This window comes from Pinus tabuliformis, chromosome 3_1 (genome assembly GCF_031772625.1).
Source record: "Pinus tabuliformis cultivar Carrire ecotype Pingquan chromosome 3_1, CPIR1, whole genome shotgun sequence".
In the NCBI taxonomy this organism is placed as follows: Eukaryota; Viridiplantae; Streptophyta; class Pinopsida; order Pinales; family Pinaceae; genus Pinus; species Pinus tabuliformis.
Genome location: NC_142301.1, coordinates 375894075 through 375920024, shown reverse-complemented (window position 1 = coordinate 375920024; position 25950 = coordinate 375894075). Strand labels below are relative to the sequence as shown.

Genomic DNA, 25950 nt, shown 5'->3' with positions numbered 1-25950 from the left:
AGATTCCTTGGGGGCACGCAAGTTTAAACTTGTGGTACGGTCCATTCATTGTCAAAAAGGTTTTGAAAAAGGGAGCTTATGAGTTGATTGATTTTGAGGGAAATGAGTTGGTGGAGCCTAGAAATGGGCTCTATCTTAAAAAGTATTTTGATTAGGCTTCAGCCTAGCATTTGCTTGGTTGTAAATATTTCATATTTGTGCATATCTATCTATCAGTTTCATAGCGATGTCGATATTTTTGATCTGCTTTCGCAGGTATTGATGGAGGATTTGATATATATAGGGTTCGATGATGGTGCTAGTAGACAAACTTGGAACCTTGCTTTCATGGCTTGGGTGATTTATTATCCATCTAGTCGGTTGTTGGTTTCAAGAGGCGTATGTATCAGTCCCGCTTCAAATAATTTCGCCAAATATACTGTTGTCATTAATTTACTATCTGAGGCAATATCTCTTGGTATTGATTCATTAGTAGTTTACTTGGATTCACAACTGGTGGTATCTCAATTAAATAACATCTATCGTGTGAGAGATCCTTATTTATATCGCCAATTTCTGAGAGTGTGTTTATTACAGAGATCATTTGTTTATATCACATTTATTCATATTCCACAATCATAAAATTCATTTGCAGATTCTATCGCTAATCAAGCATTAGATTGGCACATAAATCATTCATCACATTAAAAAATAAAAAATAATCGAAGTATCATCTGTATATATATGATCATCATGATAAACCGTCTGTACATAGATAGAGTTTTATGTTCAAAATAATATACAAAATTGGGACAAAAATGTCCTACAAAATTAGGGCTCATGCCCATAATCATGTCTAATAAAAAAAGCTCTGGTCATCCATCTAGGGGTCATACTCAGGGTGAGAAGCACAGAAGAAAATGATGGCATCTTCCACCCGTCGGAATAACCTCACCTAGTCACGTGGCACTGCTACCACGCGTCTTTGCATCTCCTTTGGAAGGTATTATATAGCCACCATAGGTACCTGGTGAGACAACCTCACCAAGTTTCTCTGGACAGGATGGAGGGTCCTCTCAGTCTCTGTTGCAGCTCCTTCTGTGTCTCTTCCGTGATGCCTGTGTCGAGGTAGACCCTCAGGTCTTACTGGTCCAACATCTATGTCATGACACATAATTTTGTAAGTATTTGTGTCATCAAAAATATTTTCAATTCATTTATATTTAAAATCCAAAAAATATTAAAATCCAAAAGATTTAAAGCATTTGTACCTATGGCTCCTCACGTTGCATCCAGTGGCAACACCAGATCTGGATCTCCTCTGAAGTCCATGCCAGCATAGGGGTAGTCCTCGACCAGTATGATTTGTTGTTCCCACCAGAGGAAGAACTCGTCATAAAAAGTGTTTCTAGGGACCTCACTGCCCCCTAGTCTCTTCATTAGATCAACCCATCTGCCAATTCGTGGATCCCTTGGGCTACTAATGGTGGATAATACCTTGCGTCGAAGCCCTGGTACTCTCTCAACTAAGAAGGAACACAAGATGGTTCCATATCCAAATCTCTTTGTCTGACCTTTTTGGATGGAGGTAATTTGTTTTTTCATATTCACTAAGAGGGGTGTGCACCAATCAAAAACTGTTGTGAGACACTCCACTACAAGACTCATTGAAACACGAGAGGCCTGATGTAGAGAAGTTGAACCATTTACTCTGGAAATGGTAAAAAGAAGGATTCTCAGGGCTAGACTCTCTACATGTTTGATTGGAATCTGGGTTCCAATCTTACCGGTGTTGAGTTGACCCTCTCTCCTCTCTAGGAAAGACCTGTGATGAGATAGATATCCCCTATTTCGATCCTCAGAGGCATATGGTCAATAACAAAATCATCTTCTTCTGATCCCAATAGTGGATTAACATCTCAAGCAACCTGGTATTTGCCTTCATATTCGACATTTTGAAAAATTTCAATAATATGCATCCTCGTAAGGCATCTAATGCATTTGGATATTCCATTACTTCGTTATCAATCAAATTATGCTCTATTTCACGGCAAGTAATCATTATCCTGCAAAAAAAAAGTGTTTTGAATCATTAAAACCATGTTCCAAATTTTGAATTCGTGCACATGTGGGTTCGGTATTCACACAATCGCGTATAGGGATTTTCTATATGTTGTTCAGATGTGTCCAACCCACGTGTACGTAGAGCGCAATTTTTAAACTAAATTTCGACGGTAAAATTTTCGACAAAAACATTTAAAAAGCAATAAAACTTATCAAAAAAATCAGTTAGAAGGTTACCTGGAGGATTGGAGGTTGAATAAACAGAGGAATTTGATGGATTAAGCTTGCTTGGTTTTTTCTCCACAACTCCTTCACTCAATTTCTCAGAACAAAAATGAATAATTGTGATTCAAAAAGTCCTTATATAAGTTGACATATGAAAATTACTTTTTCTAAAGTTTATTTTTCTTTTTTATGGGCTTTATGATCTTTTTGGCTTGGAGTGTTGGGATGGGTCATTTTTTCAGGATACTTTGAAGATTTTTTGAGAGATTGCTTCGATTCCATGACTGCAGACCCGTCATGGCAGGTATCATTTTTTCACTGGCATATAGGTTAGGGGATATCATTTTCCGCTACATTTTGCATACTAGCCTCCATACTGCGATATTTTTTCCATAGGGTCGACCCCATCATGTCTTGGTTCTAAAACCATTTTCACTTGCCAACTTATAAAATCATGATATGATGGTAGAGCCAACCTTTACATGGGAATCTTAGTTAGATCCTCACTAGCATATGTTTCCCATGTTGCTATATTGCGTAGGCTCAGGAGTCCTCTTTAGTCCCGCCATGACTTGTGTGTTGAAGACTCATTCTCTTACTTCTTCGCTATTTTTCTAGCTTTATACCCTAGAGGCTCCTTTGTGTTGATTTGTACTGCTGCATTGCATGTTGACCATTTGTACCTTTTGGCCTTAAGCCAGCTTCACTTAGACTCGTGTTTAAGCCACCTTTTGACCATGTCTTTTGTGAAATCAACCTTGCAATCACATAGCCTCTGCAACTTGACACCCTCTTACCCGTGGAAAGAACATTCCTTTGAGTGTCACTAACCAGCTTCGTTACGTTGCATTGAGCGTAGGAATGCTCCCCTCCTAGGAACTACTGCATCTACATTTGGACACTCATTCTTTCCATTGTACCATAGGCATTCTTTTAGTCCTTTTCAGGCTTTCTAAATATGAATAAAGACAAAAAAATTAAATATTCCAAAAAGAGCGGGAACGAGACATTACTTCCATGATTGATGTAGCTAGATTCAGTTGTGTTTCCCTTGAACAAAGAACTCAAAATTAAGGCTTTCTTCCATTGGGATGGGCTTTCGTTTGACCTAGGAGAGCCTTAACCTTTTTATTGAGTCATTACCCCTCTGGTTGGTTATCTCTTCCAATCATATGGAGAGTTTTTTTGTGCCTCTTGCATGACAAACTTATACAAAGTTATCATATGCTGCCATATTGTCACGTTTGAGTCATGCTTTTGTTCAAGAGAAGTAAACCTGAGTCAGCCTTTCTGCGGTGTCTCTTGACTCATTTTCAGTTGGCCATCCTTGGTTGTGAGAGTCATGTGATAAAAATGCAATTAACTCAGAAAAATATATAAATCACATATAAAAATCAGACACAAAATATGGGCGGAAAAACGCTGAAGCCTCATGCTTCTCTCACACTCTCATTTTTCATACATAAAATAATTGAATATAGTGTTACAAATAAATAGATGAGAGACAATGTTCTCAAGATAGTGCGTGCTATCTTAGACACCTTTGGTTGAGATAATTTCTCCTTTGGTTGAGATAATTTCTCACCAGACACACACCAATATAGGAGTTACCTAAACTAACTCCTATCTTAGAGGAACAACCCAAGAGTTAGGCACAAATTCCTAACTTGGAATATTTAATTAATTAATTTATTTTTGGATTTATTATTGTTTTATGAGAGAGTCTAACATTCCCCCCCTCAATGATAAATCCAAAAATAAGAACGAGAACCATCTTCCAAGTTCTCATGTTGATCCTCAAAAACATTGCCTGAAAAAACCGCCAAATCTGGATGTTGAAGAAACTGCAATATGAAGAGAGTGAGTCAGCTACATGACTGATTCATCTCAAAAGGACGCTTGACAACTCCATCATGTGCCAAGCCGCAAAAGGATCCAACTGTCCTTTGCTTGAAAACAGCATCCGGTGTCCACTGACACAATTTGATGAATGCCCACTGGCGTGTTTGCTGATGATGATTGCCCACTGGCTGAAGATGTCGAAAAACAACTCAATGTTGTTTTTGCTATGATGAAAGCTGCTCACTGCTGCTTTGGCTGTCGATCGCCCACTGGCGAATTTGCTAATGCTCACTGCTGATGACAAATGCCCACTGGCTGATGAAGATGCCCACTGGCTGATGAAGATGCCCACTGGCTGCTTCGCTAATGTTGTCGAGACTTTCAGTCTGACAACCACTTGTCAATTTCATTGACATTTTCCCCCCTTTGTCAGCTGAAAGGAGAGACAATATTCTCCAAAGTATAGTTGAACTCCCCCCCTCAGGTGTAGGAGAGTTTCACTGTTGTACTCCCTCATTCAACTGCATGAGAGTACCGTCATCTGTTCAGCTCCGATACCACATGATAAACATGCAATTAACTCAGAAAAATATATAAATCACATATAAAAATCAGACACAAAATATGGGCGGAAAAACGTTGAAGCCTCATGCTTCTCTCACACTCTCATTTTTCATACATAAAATAATTGAATATAGTGTTACAAATAAATAGATGAGAGACAGTGTTCTCAAGATAGTGCGTGCTATCTTAGACACCTTTGGTTGAGATAATTTCTCCTTTGGTTGAGATAATTTCTCACCAGACACACACCAATATAGGAGTTACCTAAACTAACTCCTATCTTAGAGGAACAACCCAAGAGTTAGGCACAAATTCCTAACTTGGAATATTTAATTTATTTATTTATTTTTGGATTTATTATTGTTTTATGAGAGAGTCTAACATTATGTTCACTATCACATCAGTTATTTGGTACTTCGCTTGTGCTGGTTTGAGAAGGTCTCCATTGACTTCTTGCTGGCGGGTATTTCTCTTATTAATTACAACAAATTTCTCTAAGAGTAGACCTAGATATGCACCCTGTCCCTATTTTCATTATTGATGGGTCACCTTGTGCTCAGCATCGATCAGTATCATGGGTCTTTGATTGGGTAGTTTCCCTTGTGTTCAACGCTAGCTTTCATTATCACACATTGGGATTCGTTCAGTACCTTGGTTTCCATTTGACCCTATTGGTAGATTCCTCACCTCTGTGTCAGCTTTCATTATTGGTCGGTTCAGAGGGTTTCTATTATGCGCTAGCTACATCTTGTGTACACAGGAAACGTGCTTTGGTTGGGTTACTACATATTTTTTCATCTGATTCCTTCCACATTATTGGCCTACGGGTCACACTCGTGCTGGATTGATGAAGGATGCCTTAATGCCTTCCTTCCAACAAATTGTTTCCCATCGACTTCAACTCATTGATCTGGGAACAAGGTCTAGAGTCCATTTGGAAGTACCTTAGGGTTTGCAGTCATTAGTGGCAGACTCCTTCGCTATCGACAGTGGGAAAACATCATTGTCTCCTGATTGATAGATTCTTGCAAGTTTTTGACTTTAGCTCATTTATTCACACTTGTTAGATTGTACTAGGCACCTTGGCTCTCATCATAATTATCAGTGAGTAGTCTCGTGTTTGTTAATGGTATACAACAATGACTGGTAATCAAACGATTTCTCACAAGATCGACTTCAGATCATTTATTCCCATTGTGTAGAAATGTACCATAGCGGTCAGTGAAGACCTCGAGTTTTCATCAACATTTGTTGGCTCAATTTCTAGTCCCTCCTGTTTTTGCCAGTGACACCATCTACCTTATATGCTGCAGTTCGTTACAGCGATATCCTATATGTTGGCACCCGAGTTGCGTGTAGTTCCATTTGTTCCACTATTTGACTTGGTACTTTTTGGATCAACTTTATGACTTCAGTGATCATGTTTTTACTTCAGCATTAATGATCAGTTTCTTATATGTGATATTGAGACATGTACTTCTGTGGATATGATCAAATGATCCACTATGTATTTTCTGTTGAGACTGCAACAAGATGATGGAGCTTAGTGAAAAGAGTCGCCTTCACTAAGTGGGCCCGCAGGCAAATTATGGCGCAAGTTCTATTTTTGATCACAGTGTGGATGATCACAGTGTGGGTGATCACAGTGTGAGTGATCACAGTGTGGGTGACCACAGTGTGGGTGACCACAGTGTGAGTGATCACAGTGTGGGTGATCAAAGTCTATTTTTAGACTGGCTATCAAAAATAGAAAAGTCAAATATTATTGTCTCATAATAATATTTGGACTATAAACTTGATCTTATTCTCTTGGAGCACTTCAGTTTGAGCTACAGATGTGGCCCATGCAGCTGTCAGAAGGAAGTACGCTTTTCTTATGAGTTAGTTGAGTTGTTGCATGCATGACTTCAGTTAGAACTCAATCAGTTGAGTTTGGTGGAGTTGATGGAGTTGTGTTCAGTTTGACTTGGTTAAACTAGTTGTAGTTAGTCTAACTGCAAATAGACTAATGATGAGTTGTTAAACTAATTATTAACTCATAATACAACTATAGAATACATCAGTTAACTCAGTTGCATGTCAGTGCATGTTCAGTTCAGCAGGGACAGGTGTTAGAGAATCAGATTGCTATCAGTTGTGACTATAGTTGTGCATCAGATCTTGCACAATCAAGGGATTGAGTATGCCAATGAGTTTGCTCATGTATTTTCCCAGCTTGTAGCTTCTGCTCACGTCTTACACATTGTGAGTGATTCTTTGGAGGTGAAATATGAGTTTGGTAGACCATTCTCATTCATTCTTGAGCAGGTATTGAGCAGTGGAGGCAGGCAAGCAGTGGAATAGATTTGGAGATCAGATCTTAGCTGTATTGTGTGTAACAGGTGGAGCTGGTACTGGATTGCTTGTGATAAGCATTGTACTTTGTAATGTTACATGGTCTCAATCATTAATATACAGATAGTGTGGGGTTTTTAGCGAGATGCTTTCCCCGGGTTACATACTGTGTTAATATGTGAATGCTCTTGATGTTTTATTGTTATTGATGCTGCTATATTGATGATCAACGTAGAGGAGCTTATGTATTGTGTATGTATTCCGCAATAGTACATGATCAGGATAATCTTTGTTGAATATGTGTTAAATTATTCAAAATTTCTACATTTTCAATCCTTTTATACTTGTATACATATTGGATCCACTTTGTATTTGATATGCGGACATGCTTTATTATCTTTGAGCATGGGTATGCCTACCTCAGACAACAACTTTCTTTCTAATCTCTTCCACTGGCTTGGCAAGCTGAAATCTGGTGAACTCCTCTCAGGTCTTGGCAGGCTGAAATATGGTGAGCTCCTCTCAGGTCTTGGCATGATTCCTTTTATACACTTAATACATTTCATTCATCATGTACCCCTTTTGACCTCATATATTATGGGGCATCTGTTATAGAACCATTTACCACCATTGGTAGATTTGATGCTCTGTGTCACGGCCTAGGGAAACCCTTCACTTCCAAACTTGGTCCAAATTCTAAAAAAAATGTTTTAAATCCCATACATTGTTTTTCCCTGTATAAAAAGCATGTACATGTGGGTCAGTCTATACCCAAATCACGTATATGTGTTAAAACATTAAAAAATATATAATCTCCTTAAATTTGGCGGAGTTTATGGGTTTTACCTGTTACTCACCTACTGTATCCCGTGGCCCAACTATTTCCCAATTGAAAAACTAATTTGGAGAAGTATAAATAGACCTCCATGGGAAGGCCTAAAAGAGGAGAAAATATTAGATATTGATATTATAGTTGATTACGTCCCTGATCAAGTCGGAAGAAATACCTGTGCCTTCTACACTCCCAAATCATAGGAAACCTTTATTTCCTTCTTGAGATGTCCTTCATCCCTTTATGACATCCTTGTGTATACCTTTGGAGGAGGATTGCTAAGGCTTGGGCTGGACGGATCCGGAGGATGGTTTCACTTGGATTCGGTGGACGACTTAGGTTGTAGTTCTTCTGTACTTTCTTTAGTTTACATTAATAAAGAGGTGTTGTCTTGCTCCTAATATCTATGGTATTAATTCATTAATCTATGTTATGATTTTCTTATGAAATCTTATGTTAATGCTTATTTTCTTACATGCTTATATAACCTAACACATATATCATTAACATGCTTTCTATTATTGCTGTTGTATATGTTTTTCTTGAATAGTTGCAGGTTCTAAAGCATTGGAAGAAGTAGAGGGTTTGGACCCTATGAGAACGACCTCAAACGTAGGACCTACGGGTAATACCTCTTCTTCCTAATTCAATAATTTAAGTATTAGGACTACCTATTTGCATGTTTCTTTATGCGGTAAGCCCTCCGCTCTGTTGGGGTTGTCAACCCAAGACCCTGGGGTGACTTTACCCGTAACACCCATGTTACACAGTAATTTGTCACTGTCCTTGTTACCCCTTCTCCCGCACCTTGGAGGACTTATTCCGGGACCTGTGAGAAGTGACATAACCTGAAAACACTTGCATTGTATCCCCTTGAGTATGTACTTCATATGCCCTGAAGACACCTTCTGCAAAATACCCATAAAAATAGCCCTTTTTCCATTGGCGCGGTTCCACTGTGTATCACTCGCGCCAATGGGGGAAATACTCCAAAGAGGGCGCGCCAGCTGGCGCTCTGTCTCAGAGTTGCACTCGCGCCAGCTAAGTTGGGTAAAGTTTTTAACAAACAAACTTACGAAGGTTCTTCCTAACCCACTCATGAACTGAATCTATATTGAGTTGGGTCAGTTTGGCTTCAAATCTCCATAGAAGGGAAGTAGTTCTCCACCTCTCATGGAAGCTTCTTAGTGATAAAGCCAATCCCATGAATCTTGTGGATGACCCTAACTCCTTCTCCTCTATCTATAAAAGCTTGTCCTTTTGCCTTTGACAAGTTAGAGTCTCCAAGTTCCGAATTCTAAGTCCCAAAGTCTGAGAATTGCCAAGTTCTTGCTACAAGGAGCCTTATTCATTCCCATGAGGCGAAATCTAAAGTGAGGAGATTCTTGTCCAAGTAACCAAGGAGAGAGAGGCTTGTTCCCCATTCCCAACAAGCTTTGCAAGGCATGTGCTGCTGATCACCTAGCCAAAGGAGGATTTGATGTCAGAACTATGGTTGTATTCTTCTTTTTTGTTTATCAATAATAGACGACTATCATTATGGTTCCACTCTTATTGTCTTTGTAATGATGATTGAGTTATATCCTTTCTGACCGATATATAGTTGCATCTATTGGATTTTATGCTTGTGTTTGTGTCATTCTTTGCATGTGCAGGTATCCGTTCACGAGGATCGTGGGGATTGTGACCAGCCGGAGCAAAGGAACGGGAGCGGCAACTCTTCTACAAATATTAGCGTTGGAATCCAGGTAGGCCCTCGTCATCGGTCTTTGATTTGCAATTAGGAACTTGCGTGTTAGCGTTGTTTGATTGTTGCTAGACCCCATTTGGGCTAGTAGGGATCGCCTCTGTCCGCAGAGGGGATTTACCTCCACAACAACCCACTTGCCAAGAAAAACATAAATATTTGATAAAAGCACATAAGTAGAAGTTTCTTCTAGTTCCAATGCTAGTATTCACTATGTTGCACATTTTCCTAGATCCAAAGTATAATGAACTCTACAGGCATCAAGCAAGGTACATCACACAAACACATTAGATTCAAATGGAATTTCTTTGATAAAATCCTCTTCTTCATCTAGATTTCCAACACAGCCAAGAAGGTCAACCATGTAGGCATAATGCTCCAATCTTGACTCAATGCCATGCACTTCACTTATTGAAATAAAGTAGTGGCAACCTTCACACATTAGGCCTACATGACTACAAGCAGAGAGAACACCAACAAAAGTAACATGGTTTGGTTCAATCCCTATTTGTAGCATTTCTTCAAAGAGTTGAATAGCCTCATTTCCACACCCATGTTGTGCATAACATGTAATCATTGCATTCCATAACACAACATTTCATTTAGACATCCTCTAAAATACTTTGTATGAATCCTTTATGCAACCACATTTGGCATACATAGTAAGAATAACATTCTCAATTGCAGTATCTAATTCATATCCTAAGTTAATTACATGGGCATGTACCCTTAGGCCCTGTGCAAGGGATAGTAAGGCAACACATGCAGTAAGGATACTTACAAAACTGAATTGGTCAAGCTTCATGCCCCCTACTTGCATTTGCCAAAATAGTTTGAGAGCATCCTGACAATAGTCATTTCGAGCATATCCTACAAATATCGCATTCCATAAGACAATATTTCATTTAGGCATTTGATTGAACATTTAAAAGCATCGTTTATGCTCCTGCATTTAGGATACATATCAACAAGGGAACTCTCTACAAAGATATCTGACTCTAAACCAATTTTGATAACATAGGCATGTAACCCTTTTCCTTGTTTCAAAGATCCTAAACTAGGATAGGCCTTGAGAATACTTGAAAAGGTGAAATGGATTTCCTCCATGTATGCAATTCTTGATAGGGAAGCTTTAGTGCTTCCTGACTAAGCTCTGGTGGCCCCCAAGTCGTGTTCCTCATCCCTTACATTCCTCAGGAAATCTGAATGAAAGGTGAAAAAGCTTAGGCCATCTTAACAATCTTTATAATCAGGGTTAGTCTTAATAGGTAAGGGGTTAAGTCTCTTATTGTACCCAGGTAGGAGATTAACGAAATATAGAATTTATTATAAGACTTTGTTTTAACTACATGCAAATTCTTTTTGCAGAAACAAATTTCCAATTCCCTACAACAATGTCAACTTGGAAAAATGATAAATTAGTCTAAATGATGACATAAAATGATGAGCTAAAGGTCATCAAATGAGAAATGATTCATTGAGATTGCATTGAGAGTACAAGTGTACTATTTCTAGAGCAATATTGACTAAGGGCACAAGAAAATCAAAAAAGTTGTTGAAGAGAGGAAACAAATGACAACACTAGAATAACGAAAATAGAATTCCTAAATGAGAAGATTAATACATAGTGAGCTTACAAGAATAAAGAAACCAAAGGACCCCAATTCTAAAAAACCAAATATTCTGTATCTTAGTTTCATGTTCATCAACTGAAATATCAACATTAGGGCCACGAAGAGCCTGTAATGAACGATATAATGGAGGAGTAATGGTTTTAGATGCACCATATATATGAGGAGATTAGGGTGCCAGATAAAGATTATATATTTTTAACAATAGATGGTAGTAGAAGGTGGGCATAAAGAACCAAAATTTTCCAAATTGAATCTTGGTCGTGGGGTTAAAAAATTCCTTTATGAGAAAGAGTTGCATTTGATGGTAACCAATTTCTGGCACATAGGTCATATACCTGCCATACCATGTTAAAAAGAGAATGTGAGAGGTTTAGTAACAACTTGATTTACATAATTGTATATGAAATTATCTGTAAATAAAAAATGTGAGAGAAAAATGAACACACCTGTATGGAGGATATGCAATGCCCTGTTGATAGGTATATGGATAAGATGGGGGAAAAGTTGGGCCTCCAACATAGGTTTTTCTAGGTTGAGAAACCTCAGGATAGGGGTTCCCAAGGTGCAACCATTCTACCAGATAATAGGCATCATCTCAATGTTGAAATAGTTCTCTAAGAGGAAGAGAATATTTTAAAAACAAGTTTTAGTTCTCTAAGAGGAAGCTAATATTTTAAAAACAAGTTTTAGTTTTCTAAGAGGAAGATAATATTTTAAAAACAAGTTTTTTTTTTTTTTTTTAGTTGTATTCAAAACCATAAAAATGTAAGCAATCATATGACATCATCTTGAAAACAGAGGAAAAATAAGGATGGGTATGAGAAATGTCTTCTTTGTAAAAGAATGGGTGAAAACTAAAGAATTATCTTCTAGAAGGCTATCTAAATCTCTCAATCAAGACCTCAGTAAACTCGTTACTAAGAATGTATCTAGGGGCACCATTAGAGCTTGGAGGCCCATTACCATCCTCGGTGTCTCATGCAAGATCATGGCTAAAAAAATGGCTCTACAAATACACTCAATTACATAGAAAGTAGTTCTACAAGATCATACAGGTTTTGTACAGGGTCCAATTATTCTAGAAATGTAATCTAGATTTGAGAAGCCTTACAATGGGTGGTTAGCACCCTAGTTTTCTACAGATTGGAGCTTCATCACAGGCATGTTGGTTTTCTTGGCCTTTGGACCAAGCTGTGTGACCATGGTGAACACATTACTCTCTAATGCATCAACATTTCTATTTGATAATAACTTATTATCCCCTCAAATTTTGATGAATCAATCCATTTTTCAAGGGTGCCCCTTTGCCCCATATTTGTAAGTTTGACAATGAATGTCTTGGATCACCTATTGGAAGTTGTTGGCATTTAGGGGAAAGTGAAGGACATCTTACATCTAGATGGGTCGAATATGGTCAACAATCATTTTTATAATGGATCCTTATTTCTATGTGTTAAGAAGAGCTTGGTTAATGATGCTCATGATTTTTTAGACATCTTCAGTTCTACGTTATATGTTGTGGTCAGTGACCACAAGACAATTTCTTGGTTGTTAGAGTTAGAGTCTCATCCTACTAGATTCCCATAGCTCATACTTATGTTTGACCCACGACAATTGTGAGGTATCTAGGCATTGCATTTTGGGTGTACCATGTCTTCAACAATTTCAGAGTAAGCCTTGATTTTGGCATCATAAGTACCTCTCACTAGATGGGAAGTTGACAAGGGATGGAAAGATGTTTTAGGTCTCGCACATTTATTATGTATCTTGCTGGTTTCATCTAGAGCAGATCATGCAATCATACCTGTGGTTAAATTATGGTAGGAAGAGAAATCTTGCACAAGGATGGGGGGCTCATCCCTTGCCCAACATGTTGAAAAAGAACATGGTGATATTGAGGCTATTTTGTAAGGACACAGGGTGGAGCGTTGGCCAATACTTATAGTAGTATCAATCACAAAGGCTTTAATCTTTGTTGATTAGAAGAATCTATTAGCTCCAACTCTCACTGCAAGATGGGGTGTCGATTGATTTAGAAGGGAGGTGATAACAAAAATTACATAGTTTGTAATATGTTTGGAAGCATATTTAGAACCAATATTTAGTTATCCTACCAAGAAATGCTCACTAGCATGCTACCTCGTTTGGTAATTGTAGTTATCTGGTCCACTATTCCTTCATTGGGGTTTGGAAGTGCTTGAGAGTCTCTGCTCTATTTCCCTTGGAAGATTAAGTGTAAGCTTGTTGTTTTGCAAGAAGCATGTTCTGATAAATATTTAGACATTGACAATATTGTTAGATACCCTAACAGTTAAACTGAGACATCAATAAGGTAGAGAGGCGAGATTTTAAAAAAATTGGATAGTATGGTTAATTTGCAAATTCTGATGATCCCTTGCTGATTATTTATTAAAATGGCCAAATGGGAACTTGGGGAGGGTGGGGGGTAAACTAAGGAAAATTTTTACACGACAACTATTTAACCAAAAGAATAAATTAAATACATTGCACAAACCAACAACGACATTGGCGAGGGGTGAGAGCTTTGCAATCCACTTCTTATGCCTAGAAGAGGACCCCTCTAGCCCCTGAAATTCTTCACCATCATCATCTTGCAATTTCTTGTTGCTGATGAATAGGGGGAAGGAATGCCAATGCACCTTTACATTCAATGACCATTTCTAGAACCTATCCCAGATAATTAACAATATCTCTGTACATATTTTGGGCTGAATTTAATAGAAGACTTCATAAATTTTCATATGTGGCCTTGGCCTTATTGTATCCATATATATAGCAGGTGAATTGGAAAGAAAATTGGATTAAGATATTAACATATTTTAACAGTGCCGATTAAGCTAATTAATTTTAAGAAACCCCTTTTTTTGAGCAGCTTTGTCTTTAGCTTGGTCTTTGCTTGTGATAAATTTTAAATTTTATATTATAGGCTCAAAAAATTGGTTTATGCCTAGATGTTTGCCATTTATTTAAAAAAAATAATATAGTCTCAATAGAATGAGATATGTTTAATTATTGTAGGTAGTAAAGAGATAAAACCCTAGCAGAGTAACCTCGCTAATCTCCACCCTCCTCAAGCATGCAATAAAGAGAGAAAACTCAAGTCGGACTATTGAATTTTAGAAGCCCTAAACGTATACATTTCTTATTTGGATTATACTTACTAGAGAGGAGCCAATTTCCTTGGATGAGTGATCATATTTTAAAATAGAGGAATCCAGAGGACTACAATATGTCCACCTGAAAGTGAAATGAAATGTTTGAAGACCACCTGGAATTGAAATGAAATGTTTTAAGAAAAAATATTTTTCTTTATTTTGCACCTAAGCCATCTTGAAGCAGCTCTTATGAGCTAGTAGCAGTATTGAACCATGAAAAGGTTAAGATGATAGGTGAATTGACATGGATTTACTCAAACTAAAGGAGCATCAATAGAAAAACGCCCCACAACAATATAAATGACAAGCATAGATTCTATCATCAATTTAAAGAAGGGGACTTGGTATGGATTTATTTGAGAAAAATAAGGGTAAAAAATGAAGGAAGAAAACTAAACCCAATACAATATGAGCACTTTAAATTTTTTAAGAGAATCATTGTACTCTGTAATGAACATGAAATCTATAGTTTTTGAAACCTTCATTGTTAGATGAAGAGGAACTGTCGTACTAATGCAAGTTTCATTCAATGTGCCTTCCGTGGAAAATTGTAGGTTATTGAGCAAACAGAGATGGAATAATACTCTATTGTGTAGATAAAAACGAGGGAAACCCATCAAATAGTAAAGAGTATACACAAATGCATCAATCCAAGAGAAAACACCGAGGTTTTTCAGATTTAGCGAAAAGGAAAAATACTCAACAATGTGAGGTGGGTAGATGAATTTCCTCACCAGTTAAAAAATAAAATCTATTTTGGGGGACAAAAAGCCCCTCATTGGAGAGGGTCGTACCCATAAGAATATTTGCAAATTTTTTTTTGATGTTTCACTTAGCATAAAATGTTAATTTACAAATGGGAAAAAAATATTCATAGAAATGATTCAAGATTATAGTTAAGAAAAAAAATGCAAAACTTAGGAATTTTCTTTCGTTAGGCCAAAGGAAACTAGATTGAGGGAGAAGCAAAATTTGTAATAGCAAGAAGAGACAAAAACCTATAATAGAGGAAAAGGATGCAAAATATTTAATGGTTGAACATATTAACCACTGTGGTTTCTTAACGACAGGGAATGTTCTCTAAAATCTCTTGGGGAGGATTCAACCCATATGTAGACAGATAAGTACTCGATTATATCGATTGTGATTCATCATTCTACCAATGTCTCAATCATTATAATTAGATGTTGAATGATCATACCTTACATACAAATTGAAGTCTAAAAGTTGACTTGATAACAAATTCTGAGATACATTGATGATGTTGAAAGCAGGACAATTTCATATATCTCCAGGGAAATTGTCTAGATACTGATTATGGGCAGCAGAAAGGCTGTGTAAATGGAAAAGTTATTCCAAATCCCTTGGGAATGCGCCATTCTATTGTTCTTAATCTGTATCTGTGCCAACTATGACACCCTTAGAATTTGCAGTTAAATGGTGCTTGATATACCATTGTTCTCGATTTTGATCAGAGATTTGTAGCAGCCCATGAACCAACTTGAAAATCCCACTCAGTTCATTGTTTTGTAGGTTAAACCTGACTTCTGCAAAGACTCTAAATAACATAAACAAGAGCCGAGGAAATCGCTGAAGATGGTATTAGAGAGGGTCGTAGACATGCACCATTCGTGAAGAAATGGACAAGTATCACGTTTTTTTATTTTATATTTTTGTATATTTCAATGTTGAACGTGGCTGCACGATGTGTGCAGAGCCCTCATAATTTAGAAAGATATTCCACAACAAATCCTAAATAAGATGAAAACTACCCACTAATAAGACGAAAATCACCCACTCAAAGACCTTGATCCCCAATTCCATAAAGTACACATTTCAATACAAAAAGGTGGTGTTTGTCTTTACTACATTTTTTTTGCAAAGATAAATTTAACCACCAAAAGCATATCAAGTCATCCCTTGTCTCTTTAGGGAAGAGGCAACGTCCATAGTTGTAACAACGTATTCCCATTTTCTAAGATCTTCAGGACACCCCTGGTGTCTTCATAGATTAGCTTGATGATTCGCTTCACACCACCACATCTTGCGAGATAGTTAACTACTATGTGAATCCTAGTACATGCTCTATGAATCCTGGTACATGATTGAAAGGCGAAGGCCACTCAACCAAATGAGCATTTAGCTTCCCGCTTTCAGCTTTCATAATCTATTTGGCTTCCAACTTGTAGAATGCATCCCCAACTCAACTAGCACGAGGTATTTTTGATCCATCACGTTTTTTAATCCATCACATTCAACCTAGCAATGATGCTAGCATCCTTGGTAGTTTGACTTTAGCAGCCAATGAAATATGCAAGAACAATAACCAGAGCATTCTTTATTGTGACACCAAGGTAAGCCTTTGCAATCTCCCTAATCTTCATCAACACTGGATAAGATCTCTTTTATCCTCGCCTTTGTAATTACAATAATCATGTCGAAAAACAACCACATGTTGATAATCACTGAGGGTAAATGGCAGCAAAATGCCACATAATGTAAGAGAAATGACAACAATATGTCATTATATTGCAAAGCATAACAACAATATGCTCTAATTATTTCACATTTCACATAAAATGTTAAGAATTAATGCTAACCTTAAAACGAGCATTAATCAACCTCACATGTCCTCGAGTTTTGATCTATTTCCTAACTTTATATTAAAAAACGATGTTTGCCTTGGTATTACTTGCAATAAAAACCCAAAATATACAAGTGGCCACTTAAAATAGTTATTAATATTTGATAAGCATAGAAAATATTTAATATGAAATGAATACAAAAAAGTTTATATTAAGCTCACTGTTTTAATTGAAAGTAATGCTAGTGTGAGCGATATCGATATACCTTGCCGTGGGGAGGTATAATAGGTGCACCTCTTCTCTAAGATTCAAAGAAAAGAACAATGTTCACATTTTAAATATTGAGTGGGATTTTTCGTAATGCTACTAAGTTGTTTGTCACATTTTTTAAAATATTCTAAGATCATATAATGCTAGTAAGTTGTATGTTGGGTTCGGATTTTAATATTTAGGTCATTATTATAAAATAAAATTTAAATATTGTTGTATTTAATGTTAGTGGTGAAAGATATATAATATATTAGGAGTAGTTATTAAGTGAGAGTTTTTAGATTTTTTGAAAGGGTAAAATTTACATGTTAAATTTGTAATTTAAATGATTTTTTATTGGATTTTAGACAAATTAGATTCGAAAATGAACTTATTTCTTTTTCAAAAAATCACACTTAAAAACTTAAATATAATTTGAATCTCATATAATTTTTGAATAAGAATATAATTTATTTTTTAAAATATTGCTTTGAATATATTGTAATTTTTTGTTCTTATTTTTTAATATATAAATATATTTAATTGGATGAATTTTTTTTAAATATTGTTTTGAATATATTGTATTTTTCGTTCTTAGTTTTTTTGCCATATATAAATATATATAAATATATTTAATGGGATGAAATTTTTTTAAATATTTAATTTATATATTTATAACTTACATATTTAATGAGAATTTTTTTTAAAAATATTTAATTCATATAAATTTTATAATTTATTTTTAGTGTTGGAGTAAATATTTTTACTTTTAATCGAAAATCTAACAATAATATTTTTGTACATGTATTTTTAAACGCTTCATGCCCCAGAAACCGCACTCAATGATTTAGAATAAAATGGACCCTTACCAGACTACGCGCCTCCAAAATAACAAAAACGTGTATTAGTTAAACCCTACATAGCACTTAAAGCTTGTCTTACTATTATTTTACGTAATTCTGTCTTTTTGACGTGGATTGATTGGAACTTCCATTCTCGATACAGTTGTATGGCTTTATTTGAAAATGCCCGAAGCAACGCGTTATGTGAACTGAACCAACCTCCGCCAAAATATGGGGAAGATTCACTTCAGAAAAGACAGAACAACCATCTCTGATTGTCGACATTAACATCGGAAAAAATTCAGTCAAATGATGTGGAAAGGTTCATCTAGGGAAAATAAAATAGCTCTGAGATGACCCGTTACATTTAGTTCTGATTTGGGCACAGTGCATAGCATCTTTGTCAACAAGAAATTTCCAGTTGTAGGACTGGTCATGAATGGCCGTGCCTGCAACGCTTTTTGGGAACAGGAAACACGGACTAAAAAACGCGGTCTATCTGTCATGTGATTGTACGTTTGGCACTGAGGCCCGAAAAAATCCCATTGGTGGAATTTAGAAGAGGGAGCTTTCACTTGAAAATTCTGTACCACAAGCGGCGGCCTGACAATAACAAATTATTATACCCACATGGAAAATGTTAAATCGGACGGTCCGACGGTCGACCAGGACAAAATTGATAAGAAAGTTTTGAGGGTGGGTGATAAAGTAAGCGCGTCTTTTCACAGGCATCTGCATTATAAACCTGCAACTCCAACTTCAATCACAACAAATTTCATTTTCCCCTTCTCTGAGGCGCGCCATTCCATTAGTTGTTTTTGAGATGGCAAATAAGGGTTATTCGGTAGCAACTATTACAATGGTCGCTGTGCTGCTGTTGTCGTTGTTTTACCTGGAGGTGGAGGCGGAGGCGAAGGCGAAATTAGGGCGGGAGAAGATAAGCCACCTGCACTTCTATTTTCACGATTTAGTGGCCGGGAAAAATGTGACCGCCGTGAAGGTGGCCTCGGCTCCCACCACAAACTCTTCGGCTACTCTGTTCGGCGCGGTGATGGTGATGGATGACTGGCTTACCGAAGGGCCGGAGGCGACCTCCAAAATGGTGGGCAGAGCGCAGGGTATCTACGTTTCATCGAGCCAAGAGGATTTTCATTTGCTGATGGCCACCACCTTTGTTTTTGAGAGCGGCAAGTACAACGGCAGCACCCTCGCCATGATCGGGAAGAATGCGGCTCTGGAACAGGTCAGAGAAATGCCGATCGTGGGAGGCAGCGGATTATTTCGATTTGCTCGAGGCTACGCACTCGCTCGCACTCATACCTTCGAGTTAAATACCGGCAATGCAGTCGTTGAATACAACGTCACTGTCCTCCATTACTAGCCCGGTCTCTCTGTGTATGTGAAGATATTTCCTTGTATACTTCAAAATTTGTGGCGTTCTGCTTTTTTTCGCTATACCTATGTAGTACGAAACCTTTAATTTCGTTCAGTGTATAGGTGTTATGATCACTGACAGTGTTCTCTACCACTGTTTGTATGTTTATATTAATAATTATGGCGAGTGAGGTCAATTTCAAGGTCTCTGTAGTCGTTTGATATGTGTGATTTTTGTCGTGGATTGATTTGAAATTTTATAATTGTATAAGTATTTAAAAGAGGTAGAATATTATATATTTTATTACAATTTATTTGTCTAAATTTAAGGTTCTATAATATTTGATTTGGATTTGTAATCTCTCTAAGTGAAGATGAGGACAAAATTCTCTTTAAAAAGATGATGACAAAATATTAAAAGATGGTGTGATCAGTTTTTATATTTCTCATCATAAATCAGACAAAATGTAAAAACTGAAGTTAAATGTGCAACAAGCTCGTGCCAACCAACCATTCTTTATGCATTATAATTTTGGATTTTTCTTTTAATCCTAAAATTTAATTTTTGTTGTGAATATGGCAAAATAGTATTTTATTGATTAATTAGTTCGCTTTCATTGTTATTGCTCAAGAATTTGTATTTATCATTTCCACTTAATATATTTAGAGTAAGAATTTCAAATATAAAACACCCGAAATTTAGTTGTTTTTGCAACTAACCCACAAAAAAATCACAAGTAAGAAATTTGTTAGCTATATTTAAAGAGCAAATCAACAATGTCCGGCTATTTGTTTGTCATTCATCTTCGAGTGTATTACTCTGCTTCTAAATTTTGCACCAAATATATCTGTGTTTGACTACATTATTGAAACATTGATTAAGGAAGTTTATTTATCATTTGACTACATTATGAAAGAAGTTTATGTCTCATGATAATTCTGTTCTTTTTAGTTTGAGTTTTCTAAATTGCAGTGAGTCATTAAGGCTATTTTTTATATTTTTTTTACATGGGATTTAGTTATTATTAGTTATTAGTTTATAAGTTACATATTGTTATTATTGTAAAGGGCAAAACTTTGCGTTAAGTTATTAAATTTAATGTTTAAGTTTTCTAAATTGCAGTGAGTCATTAAGGTTATTTTTTTTTTTTTTACATGGGATTTAGTTATTATTAGTTATTAGTTTATAAGTTACATATTGTTATTATTGTAAAGGGCAAAACTTTGCTTTAAGTTATTAAATTTAATGTTTAAAATTTAAAGATGATATTTTAGAGGATTATAATGTAAAAGATGAGATGTCGTGATTTATTCGAAAAGATGATATATAAATATTAAGAGAGTGATTATTTTTTAGAAGAAAATGGTGGGAGAATGATTTTTTTGAGAAAGAAAAACTAAATTATGTAAATATATTGGTTGAAAGAGAAATATTGATTAACAATGATTTTTTTTAAAGGTTTAGAATGTGATTTTTATTTAAAGAGAAGCTACATAAATATGGTTGAGGAAGGATTTTAGAAAATTATGAATTATATTAAAATTTAGATGTTTGTGTTTTTTTATTTTTATTTTAATTTTAATTAAAATTATAATTGTTATCGATATTGTTATAGGATATAGAACTTTCTATGATAGAGTATATTGTTAAAATATTATATGTTGGAAAAGTCATTATTTCAAAATTTTGTGGGCACAAATCCAACGAGAAGTATGAGATTTGAAGGACTTTTATTTTCCTAATATATATCACAAAATTATAAAAAACAATCAAATTTTTTATGCTTTTGTTCTTTGAATAATTGTATATCATTTTTTAAAACAAACTAATTTATCGGGGCAATAATGATGTTTCAAACAAATATATTTATTTAATAATAGTTTATCGAAATGATTAATTGGTTTTATCGGGGCAATAATGATATTTCAAACAAATATATTTATTTAATAATATTTTAACTAAATGATTAATTGGTCTTTTTTTTAAGTAAAACAAATATATGAAGAATTAACTAGTAAAATGTTAAAGATATTTTAAATTATAAATATTAAGATATTTTTTGAATAATAATATAAATAATGATTACTAAGATTATAAATTTGTAATGGTTTCTTTTATAATTATGGTAAAAATTGAGGAAATTATTTAATACAAAGTTGATGGAGTAAATATTATTTTTTAAATTTATGGTAAAATTAATGAATACTATTAATATTTTCAATTTAGATTTCAAATTTTATAGAGATGTTAATACAAAGTTGATAGAGTAAATATTATTTTTTAAATTTATGGTAAAATTAATGAATACTATTAATATTTTCAATTTAGATTTCAAATTTTATATAGATGTTATAAGTGAAAGATTAAGTTATTTCTAATAAGTATCTCTCAATCTAAATTAAAATAATTAAAATTCACATAAAAAAAAATATTCTCAACGAAATAATGAACATATATATATATATATATAATTTTTTTTTCATTTTCTTTTTAATCTTATCATTAATAACCATTCATATATACTTAATTATTAATACAAGTCTCTAAAATATTTATTTCAGAAGTGAGAAACTATAAATGAATTGAGCTATAACCAGGCTCAACAATGATGAATGAGCAGCGTGCAACACATTTTTGAAACTTGCACATAAATGCAGCGAGAGTAGCAACTATATGTAATGCAAAAGCTGTTTAAATAAAGCTAGGGTTACAACTATCTTTAAGGCAAGAAGTGTTTATCTTTGTGTCATATTGTTATATAATACTTGGCACTATGTTAACTTTCACTCTATCTTTATAAATAGGCAATGTGTGTAAATCATGGTCTTATATCTTCTCTCGTTCTAGGGGAGGGTCGCCATTACATGTGCGCCCTCCCCGCCACGTCACATTACCACGCGTTAAACCACATGGAGCCGGTACGACACCTGTCCACCGTGGAGCTCCATGTGTTGGCTATCATATCACTGCATAAAATTTCGGGTTCGCGCCATTTCACCGGTTTGTTTGGGGTCATTGCTGCGATGTTCCATTTTCCCTGTGTCTTTCTGCTCGGGGCCGGTTGTTGGGCGAAGCCCCCCGCCGAAGATGGCGCGGGACGGCCCCAGAACCTGCGCGCAGAGTCGTTTATTCGTGTGCTGTTCGAATTGTTTGTTCGGTTGACAGGGTTTGTGTACCTGCGCGCTTCGCCTGGTATGCAGGTGCTGGTGCGAATGTTTGCTGGAGTTTCAGGGTTTGTGGTTGGGACAGCGGTTCTGCTTTTCTTGTGCTTTTCCACCTGGATTTCTTGGTCGTTCTGGAATGCTGGTTGTTTAGCATTTCTCTAGTGGTGGTCTTATTCGGCGATTTTGTTGTTTGGGGAGGAGTCGGTCGCAGTTTTACTGAGCTCGAGGTAAAATAAGAATTTGCTGTTTTGTGCTGGTGTTTTTGGTGGTTTTCTGTTCCCTAATGGCTTTTTCTTCTCGTTGCAGGGGTGGAAAAGGTCTGGCGAGCTCCGGGGAAGGTGGGGGAGGTCGGCGACCATCCATGGTCTGTATCCGGTAGGATTTTAATCCTACCAGCAATTTCTCTGTGTTTTTCAACACAAGCAACTCTATTTGGATATTTTGTAAACTTTCTATGGCATTTTATGGCATTTTTTTGAGGATTTTTTTTGAGGGTTTAGGGTTTTTGGATATTTTGATGTTGTTTGTTGTTGAAGGTTTAGGGTTTTTGTGGAAATTTCGTTGTTTTCTATGTTATTTTTGCTGTTTTCGCTGTTATTTTTGCCGTCATGTGCCATCCTCGGCGGTGTGACCTATTCGTGCACTCTGTGTGCGCTCTGCCTGCTACATATGTGCTGTGTGAGTTATGAGCGCGCTCTTAGAAGGACAAAAGCACCAATACCAGTTAGAACCCACTTAAGCGGTTATTTTTGCCGTCTCGTGCCATCCTCGGCGGAGGGCTTCGCCCCACAGCCGGCCCCGAGCAGAAAGACAAAGGGAAAATGGAACATCGCAGCAATGACCCCAAACAAACCCTCGAAACTCTCTGTCGCTGCTCTCAATTGACTTGCATAACTTGTAAATTCATGTAAATTTCGAGTGGACTTGGCTTGGCACTTTGACATGCCTGTCAGAGTAGCCCCTTGTTACTGTGTTTGCTTTATAGATAAAAACGCTGCATTTTTATTGTCCCTGCTATAGTATTTTTTTCATTGAATTCGGGATTTCATTCCATGTAGATATGACTACTTTTGTTCATTTTAGCAAGTTTAGTTTTTGAACTGTTTCTCTGGTTTGGTTGGCTCTAGCATCATAACCTGACCAAGAAACTTTTTCTAACATAAACAGAGTCAAGACAGAACTGCAAGATAATCTACGCATTTGAACAATAGCTATTGCAACTTTAATATTGTCAACTCCTTAACTGCCTTCTTGTCGCAACATGCTGAGTTATTCTTGCATGTTAAGTTTGTGTTTTTATGGTTTGTACATTTGAAGCGAGCAGGAGGTGTTTCTAATTGCGAGTGTAGACTTTTATTCAGTGTTAAGTGATTGTGGACTTGCCCAGCACTGTCATCACATGATAACTATTTTTGTTTCTAATAAAATTTATATGGTAAATATGTTCGATCTAAATTAGGACAGTATAGTGGTGTGGTGAATGCAGACCCATTAGAAGAGATTTACAATGGCACTTATTTTTTATAAGTTGAATGGTGTTCCTTTAGATAACAGTCCACTTATTGGAGCCATAAGTGAGTTTAGAGCTTTGTACAGTGCTGCAAATTTGATGCCTTCAATGTTGAGATTGAAGGCATCCTTTGGAAAAATCTCACCGTCATCTTTTTCTGTAGAATTCATGTAAATTTCGAGTGGACTTGGCTTGGCACTTTGACATGCCTGTTAGAGTAGCCCCTTGTTACTGTGTTTGCTTTATAGATAAAAACGCTGCATTTTTATTGTCCCTGCTATAGTATTTTTTTCATTGAATTTGGGATTTCATTCCATGTAGATATGACTACTTTTGTACATTTTAGCAAGTTTAGTTTTTGAACTGTTTCTCTGGTTTGGTTGGCTCTAGCATCATAACCTGACCAGGAAACTTTTGCTAACATAAACAGAGTCAAGACAGAACTGCAAGATAATCTACGCATTTGAACAATAGCTATTGCAACTTTAATATTGTCAACTCCTTAACTGCCTTCTTGTCGCAACATGCTGAGTTATTCTTGCATGTTAACGTTTGTGTTTTTATGGTTTGTACATTTGAAGCGAGCAGGAGGTGTTTCTAATTGCGAGTGTAGACTTCTATTCAGTGTTAAGTGATTGTGGACTTGCCCAGCACTGTCATCACATGATAACTGTTTTTGTTTCTAATAAAATTTATATGGTAAATATGTTCGATCTAAATCAGGACAGTATAGTGGTGTGGTGAATGCAGACCCATTAGAAGAGATTTACAATGGCACTTATTTTTTATAAGTTGAATGGTGTTCCTTTAGATAACGGTCCACTTATTGGAGCCATAAGTGAGTTTAGAGCTTTGTACAGTGCTGCAAATTTGATGCCTTCAATGTTGAGATCGAAGGCATCCTTTGGAAAAATCTCACCATCATCTTTTTCTGTAGAATTCATGTAAATTTCGAGTGGACTTGGCTTGGCACTTTGACATGCCTGTTAGAGTAGCCCCTTGTTACTGTGTTTGCTTTATAGATAAAAACGCTGCATTTTTATTGTCCCTGCTATAGTATTTTTTTCATTGAATTTGGGATTTCATTCCATGTAGATATGACTACTTTTGTACATTTTAGCAAGTTTAGTTTTTGAACTGTTTCTCTGGTTTGGTTGGCTCTAGCATCATAACCTGACCAGGAAACTTTTGCTAACATAAACAGAGTCAAGACAGAACTGCAAGATAATCTACTACGCATTTGAACAATAGCTATTGCAACTTTAATATTGTCAACTCCTTAACTGCCTTCTTGTGGCAACATGCTGAGTTATTCTTGCATGTTAACGTTTGTGTTTTTATGGTTTGTACATTAGAAGCGAGCAGGAGGTGTTTCTAATTGCAAGTGTAGACTTCTATTCAGTGTTAAGTGATTGTGGACTTGCCCAACACTGTCATCACATTATAACTGCTTTTGTTTCTAATAAAATTTATATGGTCAATATGTTTGATCTAAATCAGGACAATATAGTGGTGTAGTGAATGCAGACCCATTAGAAGAGATTTACAATGGCACTTATTTTTTATAAGTTGAATGGTGTTCCTTTAGATAACGGTCCACTTATTGGAGCCATAAGTGAGTTTAGAGCTTTGTACAATGCACACAGGATAACTTATCGAAATAGTTTTATCATAATTAATATTTTACAGAAAGACATATTCCATTGAAAATTTCTTATCAACACACAGTTAGGTTGCCACAAGAAATCACTACTAGGTTGTAAGCCAAAATGTTTCTGTGCCAAGAAAAAGATACAATCCATCCAAAATCCACATCATAATGTGGTTA

At 36.0% G+C, this 25950-nt stretch overlaps 1 protein-coding gene across 1 annotated transcript; it reads left to right on the top strand.

Annotated features, from left to right (window-relative positions):
• Positions 1–18829: 18829 nt before the first annotated feature.
• LOC149187293 (dirigent protein 23-like) lies at positions 18830–19654 on the top strand. The gene has a single exon (XM_089412779.1). It carries the CDS (start codon positions 18897–18899, stop codon positions 19452–19454), a length of 558 nt encoding a protein of 185 aa, XP_089268905.1. The 5' UTR covers positions 18830–18896; the 3' UTR covers positions 19455–19654.
• The last annotated feature ends 6296 nt before the right edge of the window (positions 19655–25950 follow it).